At 47.2% G+C, this 10,337-nt stretch overlaps 1 protein-coding gene across 6 annotated transcripts in view; it reads left to right on the top strand.

The window, feature by feature from the left end:
* ZFR (zinc finger RNA binding protein) overlaps positions 1-10,337 on the top strand; it is a 705,458-nt gene that overhangs the window by 624,283 nt on the left and 70,838 nt on the right. For all 6 annotated transcript variants that reach the window (XM_078674904.1, XM_078674908.1, XM_078674906.1 and 3 more), the window contains 2 exons: positions 1,584-1,695; positions 1,785-1,882. In XM_078674904.1, the coding sequence (XP_078531030.1) occupies positions 1,584-1,695; positions 1,785-1,882 (210 nt within the window). The remainder of the gene's footprint in view (positions 1-1,583; positions 1,696-1,784; positions 1,883-10,337) is intronic.

Raw genomic sequence — 10,337 nt, 5'->3', positions numbered from 1 at the left:
TGGTGTTCAGGGGTCCGGGTGGGACCGGGCCCCCAACGAGATCAGGCAGCGGTGTGAGGCTGCCCAGGAATCGCAGCGCGGCTCTCCCCAAGCAGCGGGGGAGCCGCTGCTCTATTATGCACGCACTGAGCAAAGTGACCCATAATGCCTTGCAGGCCTGAACTGGCCTGAAAGGAAAAGCAGCTTGTTATCGGTGTGTGGTGACCCAAGGAGGATGGGGTCACATCCAAATGCCTGCAAAGGTGCAGGGGGAGCTGCTGGAGCACGCAGACTCTCTTAGCACAATGTGAGGAAAGTCCCTCCCTGAGTCTCTGGGGGACTTGCAAGAAATAACCCCTCAAGGGCTCCTGTGGCTGGAACTTTCGTTGTTCAGCTAGGAGTGTTTGGGACGGAGTGAAGGGCTGAATTGGGGATGTCTAGAGAAGGGCATCCCTTGGAGGTGAAGAGGTGCAATTGCGCAAGAGGTGCATTTACCTAATGTTATTTCTTTTGAGGGACTGAAAGTCATGTGTAATGTGAAGTCTTAAGCAAAGTGGGGTTATGTTGCGGGACATACCTGCTAGGGTGTCTGGCTGTAAATGCTTAATCCTGTGATTAGAACTGTGATGCTTTTTAGCGGCTTTAATTGCAATGCAATTATAACTGTTATCAGGTATGATAAGTACTGTCATTTTAAGTGATACCTAAACATGTATTCTTGCTGCTGCGTTAGGTGAAGAACACCCAGACTGTTAGCCGCTAAGATGTAGAGGTGTATACTGTATGGTCAGTATGAGATGCTCAGTCAGGGTTGTGTGTCACCATGGCAGGTGTGCCCATTTTAAATTCTGTTGAGATGGTGTGGGTCGCCACTGGGATGATGCCAGTGTTACTCCATGTTATGGTCTAGGGGGCAAGATGATGTACATACATGTGAGTGGTGGTACTAGACCCTACCCCCCCTGCGGGATGGGTGGAAATGTTATGCAATGTTACAAAGTAATTGCAACAGCTTATGTATATTTCTAAATTGTTGCATAGCAATGAGTAGTGTGTGTTTAATAAATGTACTCTTCCTTTCATCAGTGGTGCATATATGACTGGTATGACCTACAAGTTATTATTGTTTAACTTACCTGTGTATAAATTAGGACCAAGTACTCCAGTCAGAACAAAATTACTGTCAATCCCTAGACCCCAAGGGGGAAAGTTTACCATTATTTTGTATCTTGCATCCGTATGTATATGATATGCTTATGTGTTGCTTTAAAAAATCAATAAGAATTGGTTTAACAAAAAAAGGTTTGTGTAGTGATACAGGTATAAACAGGACAGTGCTTGCGATAGATAGCTTGTGAGATAAATAATTGGAGTATGGTTGGACATTCAAGAAGGTGAAATGGGTCAAGTGATTACATTGAAAGTGTGCGAGTTAGCAAAACTGAGGAAGCGGGTTGCAAAATGTTTCTTATAATTATGATGGATATTGGCTGAAGTAAACTTGTTCATGGATTGTATATTTGACTGGCAGATTTTCTTCACCGATTTATCAGATTGTTTAAAATAAAAAAATGTTTTACATAATTTTATTTAATTTCACATAGGCCATGGAGTTACTAATAGAAAAGGCAATCAGCAGTTCTACGGGACCTCAGAGTCCTGGTGATGCACTGAGAAGAGTTTTTGAGTGCATCTCATCTGGAATTCTGTTAAAAGGTAATTTGGGATATGTTTCATTTAAAAAGAACAATTGAACCTGTTTTTGTAACGCAATATGTTCTAAAATAATTACTAATATGTTGTAGGTGGTCCTGGCCTTCTGGACCCATGTGAAAAAGATCCATATGACACTCTGGCTACAATGACAGATCAGCAACGTGAAGATATTACATCTAGTTCACAGGTAACATAATGCATTATAACTATAATCCTATGGAGAAGACAATCAAAGGCAAAATTATTTTTTTATTACATTTTTGGTAGTATATTGCTATATGACCCAAAATAAAGTATAATTTGCCACCAGTTTGTGACCATGTTTAATGTATGTTTTAGCCATCTTGCAGTAAGAGATCTTGGAACAATTTTAGAAGATAACCACTTTAAAAGTGATGCATGATACTAGATGCACTCGTGTGCATAAATTCCTATGTGCTCCCCAGTAGCTCTTCATATAGAAATCTAAGGTTTAATTATATTTGAACTTATTTGGCCTTCACTAACTTATGGCTGTTTTACAAATCTTAAATATGCTGTTGTAATCATGGACTATAAAGCTATTATATGTTTCTTACCCCCTCCCCCCCCCCCCGTACCCTTGTTAATTCCTTGCAAGCATCAGATAATTTTCAATCCGGTAGTTTGACTCGGTTCCAGAAGCTTGTTTTTATTTACCACATCCAGAAGAGGCTTGGTATTTAATTTTTTTAAACCAGATTTTACCAAGCCGATGGGACAAACTTTTTTAAAATGTCATTGACTTGTCTTCAGTGATACCATGACGAAGCTGGCAGATTTCACCATAGGATCCTTTAATGTTTCTGACCACAGAAATGTTAACTGTCCTAGTGCACTTGACTTCCGAGAAGGCACTAAGGAAAAATCTTGAACTAAGGATATATTACTTGTGTTGATTGTACGTTCCGGTTTGTGGATGTTAAGGAGGGATGGAAGGAATGCAGAATATGAGTGGAGAGAAGACAAAATGTATGCCCAATCATAGTATGTTATTTATCTAGTTTATCTAAACTGAGTGGCTCATGTCTGCCGGTCTGTGTCTTGGCTTTTTCTTGTGCATCCTGTAATACATAGTGTGTACATTTGACTTTAAAATAGAAAATAATAAAAGGAAGGCTTTGTTTACCGCTGGTGGTCATGAGGAACATCTCTTAGATGACCTTCTGGCCTGGGACCTGCTCTCCCTCCCCGCAGCTCTGCCTGGCCATCACTGCCGCTGACTGGGAAGGAAAAAAAGGGGGAAAGGCTGGGTCCTGTCTCTGACCGGCTGGACCACTCTTATGAGACAAACAAACCAAATTGCCGGGCAGTATAAGTTGGTAGACACAAGTACACACCTAGTACAATAAATTGCTAGGCTGACAAACCATTTGTGTTTGGTCACTTGTATTTTTATGAGAAAAGATTATGAAAAAATGCCTTGGCATCAAAAGGATTCACACCGCATTTACAGAGGTTCACAAGTACATTGAAAAAACCATAAACAATTCATTAAGTCAAAACATACACATGTAACAATTGTGATGACAATGAATATAGACAACTATGGAATGCCTCAAAGAATTCCCTTTGTTGAGGCACCAATCCTGGATGAAAATAAACAAGTGGACAGCTAGCCTACTTGTTTTTACCACCGCTAGATACACATTAATTGATTTATCAAATGGTGCAAAACATAGGAAGACACAAAACTATGCAACAATGTAGAATTGTGTGTGAGTTATATTCCTATTGTGCCCTGATAGTTCAGTATCTGGGTGGAGCAGGACGCCGACGCGTTTCGAACCCGTTCAGTAGTTTAAAGGGTTCTCCTCAGGACAAGGATTGGGGAGGTCGTTGTCGCTGTGAATTAAGTTAAAAACATGGTGTCAATGAAAAGCTGACTACTACCTCACTTCAACTCAAACACTATGAAGGAGTAAGCAAATACCTTATGCTGGAAATATCAGGATGCTACCTGTGAAAAAGGTGATATAAACCCTAGTTAGTCTCTGTTGTTTGTAATACACTCTGAGCCACCGTGTACAAAAAGGGGGCTTAGCTTTTAGGCACGTACCTTGATGTTTAAAGTGCAAGCACGTGTAAGGGATGCTGATGCGCCTAAAGTCGATAGATGTGCCTAGGGAAAGTAAATAACACGGAGTATTACAATCCCAACTGAAATGCCTTTATTTGCGTCTTGGCACATAACTGTTCGTAACGCAAAATGCTCGTAACACAAAAATGCCAACTAGGTCCTACCTTTGTTTGCAAGATTTAGATTCAATGCGCGAACACGAGCGGCAGCCGCCGCGGTAGTTCGGCAACTGAAAACCAAAGGGAATGCAGTGATTAGCAAGGCGCTGGGGTCGCGCTCACTCAATCTGTCCAAATTTGTTTAAATTTGTTTGAAGCGGACTTACATTTTGGACGAGTAAATCGGAGCTGTACTTCAGGCACCCAGGCGGTAAGAAACTGACAACGCGGGTGCAGAAGGGGCGTGTCCAAGTGTATTTAACGCGCAATGCGTGTAAAACGGCCTGATGGGACATGTAGTCCACTCCGTAGATGCTATGATTGTTGCGCGAGTGCCCGCTGAGTAGAGTGGTGGAGCACACTCAACGAGAGAAATATTTTGTTAGATCGAAGGCAGGCTTGGGAGTTCAAGTTGGAGTATGTGATCTCCTTGTAGAGATCAAACGCATATTTACTCGGGTGGTTCGAGGGGGGCTCAGAGACAGAGGGGACACACTTGGGGACCCCCGTAGAAGGTTTGCGAGTGGCATATGTACTACGTAGTTATTAAGACGCATGAGCATATTTACTACGTAGTTGTACAGACACATGAGCAGCAAACAGCACAGACAAGCAATCGCTGCGGACAGGCTATCTACAGATTACTAAGTTCATTAAGGTCATTGAGTCCCACCATGGCAGTGTTAAACCTCAGAATAAGGTAGGCCTCTTTTTGAGCAAGGCGTGCATCTGGGTCTCCGCCTGCTCCTGGAGTGTTCTTAATATTCGCCAGAATCGTCCATTTCAGATCATTAGATGAATGTTCTTTTCGTAAAAAGTGGGATACCAAGGGTGCTGTCAAAACTTTGTTGTTTATCCTTGATCGATGCTGGATGATGCGTTGGCGCGCTTCTTGGGTTGTTTTGCTAATGTAGACCTTTCCACACGGGCAAGTGATGGCGTATACTGCATACTTGGTCTTGCAGTTTGTGAAGTTGTTATGACGCCAGTGTTTTTGGCCATCCGTGAACAGGGTCCCTTCTGTTGTCAAGTTGCACACTGAGCATGTCCCACATTTGCGGTGGCCCGTTACCGGGCCCATGTTGAAGAGGGTTCCTTGTGTTTCTTTTTTCGTGACACCCCTTGTGGACGAGATCTGTTGTCCAATGCTTCTGGTTTTTTTAAGTGCGAAAAGGGGTTTGCCAATGTCTGGTAGGATTTCCTGACTGGGAAGAGCAGGGTTCGAGACCGCTTCGACCCGCTCTCTGTTTGCCCTGTTTTGCTTGCTTTGGTTTATGGTTTCATTGTTGTCTTTTTTTCTTGTTAATTGCTGTTTATTGTGCCCTTCTCTCCACTTTTGTGTATTTCTGTTTATTTTTGCCATTCTCTCCACCTTTTCATTTTCTCTGTTTGACCCCATGGCCCCTGCCTCTTCCCGCCTTCTCGCCTCCCAGCTGCACTATCCCTCCCCCTCCCCTATTTAATGTCAGCCTCTGCGCGGCCGCGTGTAGGGGGCGCGACAAAGGCAAGCCCATCTGCGCCGACCAGCGCTGGGAACCCTGGATCTCCGGCCATCCACCGCTACGACCCAACTACCCTCCTCACACTCAACCCCGGAAGAAACAACTGCCAGCAGTGCACGCCAAACTCTACACACGGCCAGATCTCCTGCCGCAAACTGCCGTAAATCCTTCACCACAGTCTCTGCTGCCGACACCACCAACGCCCTAAAGTGCATCCTCCTCAACGTCCTCTCCATGCACAAGCACGCCATAGAGATCTAGAACCTCCTAGACTCCCTCTCGCCCGACGTCGCCTTTTTCACAGGAACCTGGACCAACGCCTCCTCCACACCCGACATCGCCATTGCCATCCCTGAAGGATACAATATCCAGAAGAAGGACCGCCCCAACCACAGGGAGGAGGACTCTCAATCGCATGCAAAAAATCCCTCCACCTGAAGCAACACTTTCCCCGTGGCCGAACACCTGCACTTCCAGGTCCGGACCAGCCCCGACTCAACTCTCTGCGGCACCCTCGCCTACAGACCCCACTGCCCCCTAGCCCTCTTCGCCGACACCATCACAGACTTCATCGCCCCCAAGCCATCACCTCCATGGACTAGACACTCATCAGAGACCTCAACTTCCACCACGACAACGCCAGCGACCCCAAACACCACCACCCTCCTGGACAACCTTGCCAACATCTGACAAACAACTCGTCACCACACTGACCCACAGGCAGGATACACCCTCAACCCCATCTTTGCAGGAGGAAACAACGTTCATTTCAGCCACACCACACAACCCCCCTAGACTGACCACCTGATAACTACTATACCTACAAAAACACCATGACTGAGTACCACCGGTGCAACGGAACCACCAAAAGAACCTTCATCCACAACAAAATCCTCACCAACGCCAGCAACTCCAAGAAACTGTTCAGCGTCATCCAGGAATTCACCAAGCCCCCCAGGGAAACCACAGATATTATCCCTTCCCAGGAACTCTGTGACAAGCTCGCATCTTACTTCCACCTGAGGATCAAAAACCTCTACGACCACTTCAGCGTCCACACTCCTGACTCAGCAACCACCCGGCCCCCGACAGCACCAGACAGCCCACCATCTCCTCCTGAACCCCGGTCACAACTGAAGAGACCACCTCGACAATGAAGGGCATCCACTCAGGGGCTCCCACAGATCCCTGCCCACCTCCCATCTATTTCAAAGCCTCCCCCGCCAACACACCAGAATTAAGTTGCACCGTCAACACCACGTTCAAGACCGGCACATTCCCCAACAACTGGAAACGTGCAAAGTCAGACCCCTGCTCAAGAAACCATCCGCAGATCCCATGGGCCTCAAGAATGACCGGCCCAGCTCGCTCCTCCCCTTTGCTGCAAAAGTCGCCTAAAAGACAGTCAACGCACAACTAACAAGGTTCCTCGAAGACGACGACATCCTCGACCCCTCTCGATTCCGGTTCCGCATTAACCACAGCATTAACCACAGCACCGAGGCCGCCCTACTTGCCACCACGGACTACATCCGCTCCCTCCTCGACCAAGGCCACACCGCAGCCCCCATCCTACTCAACCTGTCAGCAGCATTCAACACAGTCTCCCACCGCACACTCGCCGCCAGACTACACTCCACCAGCTTACAAGGAACCGCCCTCAACTGGATCGCTCAATCCTCACCGGCAGAGCCAGAGGATCAGACAGCCACCCTTCCTCTCCGAACCCATGGAAATCAACTGCGAGTACCCCAGGGGTCATCGCTCAGCCCTACCCTCTTCAACATCTACATGGCCCTCCTCGCCGCCATAGTCGGACAACACGGCCTCAACATAGTGTCCTACGCCAACGACACCCAACTCATCCTCTCCCTCACCAAGGACCCCACCACCACCAGACACAGGTTCCAGGAAGGAATGCAGGACGTTGCATCCTGTATGAGAAACAGCTGCCTGAAGCTCAACTCGAGAAGACAGAATTCCTTGTCCTTGGAACCACCCTGTCCGCATGGAACACCACCTGGTGGTCCACCGCCCTCTGCACCCCTCCCACCCCCACAGACCACACCAGAAACCTCAGCATCATACTCCACTCCTCCCTCGCCATGAACCGACAGGTCAACGCCGTCACCACCAGCTGTTTCAACACCCTCTGCATTCTCCGCGAGACTATCAAATGGATCCCCCACCTCCTCCCTCCCCTCGAGTCCAGGAAGTCCTCATAACCAGCAGGCTCTACTGCGGGAACGCTCTCTGCACCGGTATCAGCAAGTCCCTACTATGCAAGCTCCAGACGATACAGAACACCACCGCCAGACTCGTCCTCGACCTCCCCTGCCATGAACGCATCAGCCAACACCTACGGAACCTTCACTAGCTCCCTGTCGAGAAGAGACTTGCCTTTAAAATACTCACCCACGCCTACAAATCCCTACACAACACCGGACCCAATACCTCAAAAGAGAATCAGCTTCCATGCACCCAAGAAAAACCTCTGATCCGCCAACCACGCCTTCACCCCACACATATGCAGAACTAGAACAGGGGGAAGAGCTTTCTCCTACATCGCGGCCAAGACCTGTAACGAGCTCCCGATTGACATCAGACACGCCCCCTCCCTAAACGCTTTCAGGAGGGCCCCCAAGACCTGACTCTTCAACTGAATGGAGCTGCAGACCCCAGCGCCTTGAGACCCTCTCGGCTGAGTAGCGCGCTTACAATACACTGATTGATTAAAGAGACCTACTTCAGTAGTGTGTATATACTACCTGTATCTATTCAGTGATGTTGAAGATTAGGAAATATGCAATATCTTCCCCTCAAAAACGGGGAGAAATAGGACCAGAGAGTGATGTGTCTCGAGGCTGAACAAAAATTCGAAATAAAGAAAACTGTATCTGATAGTGTCCCAGCTTTTGATTCCAATCTCCGCCAGTTAAGGGTTACTTCAAAGTTCAAACAGGGGAATCTTTTAGGCATTAGGCCTCCCCAGAAATAACTTGGCTACCTCCCAAAGTACCCTTCAGAGTCTCTGGAGCATTCTTCTACTGGATTCACATACTATTAACCTCTTGACAATGATCTCAATGGCATTTAAGCCATGTCGTATGACACCTAGCTCTGCATTGGCCTCACCTTGGTTGAGATTAATGTTTATGCTAACATAAATGCCTCTGATGCTGTGGGGCCCTTCTCTGCAGTGAAACCCTGCAATGCCAAAGTCTTGAGTGACACGCCCTTTGACGACAGCCTCCGCAGATGCCTGCTTGAGATCGAAAACTGCTTTGGGCTAGTGAAGCTGCTGAAAGGTGGATGAAGGACTGCAGCCAAGCAGAGAGACAATAAGAAAGCAAGTTGGACAGTGGTTTCAGGAAAACTAAAGGTTCGAGCGAGGCAAGTCTCAAGAAAGAGATAATTGGTCCGAGGAGGACAAGTCACACACCTCCTGAGAACTGCTGTCACACCCTGTCTTTCGGGGAGTCAGACCCATTTGCTGTCCTTAACCCAATAAAATAGCACAAGCCTCTGGTGACAAAAAAGGCAGACCAGTATTTGCCACACACTACTCTGAGTGGTGCTAGCAGGAAAGAGCGAGTGTTTAGAAACTGATAGACTTGTAGGAAGCTGGCTCTGTATATTCTATACCAAAGTAAGGTATAGTGTGCACAGAGTCCAGTGGAACCCCAAAGTTAGGCAGAGATAAAGTTAGATAGAACCTTACTCTCTATTTGTGGTAGTGTTGTTGAGCAGTAAGGCAGTATCAGAGGCAGCGTTAAGCATTTGTTGTACACACTCAGTCAGCAAAGGAATTCACACACTCAAAGACTGAACTTCAGACCAATTGTTTTTGTATAAAAATATTTTTCTTTTAGTTGTTATTTTCTAGAACCAAGCAAGCCTGGTACAGGTAAGCAATAAATACTTTACAGTAGTAATGCAATTGAAATACAGTTTGGATGATAATTGTATATGCACTTTGGTTTGATTTACAGTATGGATGCAGACCAAAAGGCAGTACTTAGTAAATGCAGTACATAGACTTGAATAGGCTTTTTAGTCAAATAGGTAAGTAACTTTTGAGCTGGGGCCACGTCAGTGAGCGTCCTCCTCCTCCTCCTCCTCCTCCTCTTAGCTTTGGCACGGCTTCCTTTGTCCTTCGTCCTTTCTTCTTAGTCGGTTCATGTCTGAGGAGGCAAGGTACAGGGGTGCCCCTAAATACTAGATTTAGGGGCGTTATTGGTAAGTAAAGGTTGGGGGCCAATGGGTCCTTTCCTTGGGGCGGGTACACCCCCTTTTACGCCACCCTCCAGTGGGAGTGGGGCATGCCTCACTCTGGTTGTCTGGGTCACCCCCCCCCATCTGCAAGATGGTGGGGACAGAGTTGTGCTTCACCTTGCCTCCCCCACCTGAGGGGTGGAGTTGGCAAAGGTGGGCACACATCCCTTCCGCATTTGGTTTTCTCGCCGATTCTCCCGCCCAAAGTGGGGGTCAGAACAGGTGGGAGCCAGTTGCTGGAAGCAGCAAAAAGCCTGGGAAGCTCACAAAGGCAGCAAGCCTTTGAAACTTCCCTTTCGTGGACCCTGCCCATGCTGTGGGAGGAGGCTTGGCACCTCGTCCCAGGATGTGTATGGTTTCAGACCCCCGAGTGCAGCAGACTCTCTACCCGGAGGTTCAGAAACATGTCTGCTGGTGGCAGCTGGCAAGCATCCACTCAGCCGGGACACTAGTTAGTTTTTCAGGGGGCAACTCTAAGATGCAGTCTGTGAGCATTTTTCATTAAATCCCACACTGGCATCAGTGTGGGTTTAATATGCTCAGAAGTTTGATACCAAGCTTCCCGGTTTTCAGTAAAGCCATTATGGTACTGTGGAGTTCATAATGACA

The sequence above is a fragment of the Lissotriton helveticus genome, chromosome 2_1, assembly GCF_964261635.1.
Source record: "Lissotriton helveticus chromosome 2_1, aLisHel1.1, whole genome shotgun sequence".
Classification (NCBI taxonomy): domain Eukaryota; kingdom Metazoa; phylum Chordata; class Amphibia; order Caudata; family Salamandridae; genus Lissotriton; species Lissotriton helveticus.
The sequence above is the reverse complement of the archived record's forward strand: the minus strand, read 5'-3'. Positions and strand labels throughout refer to the sequence as shown.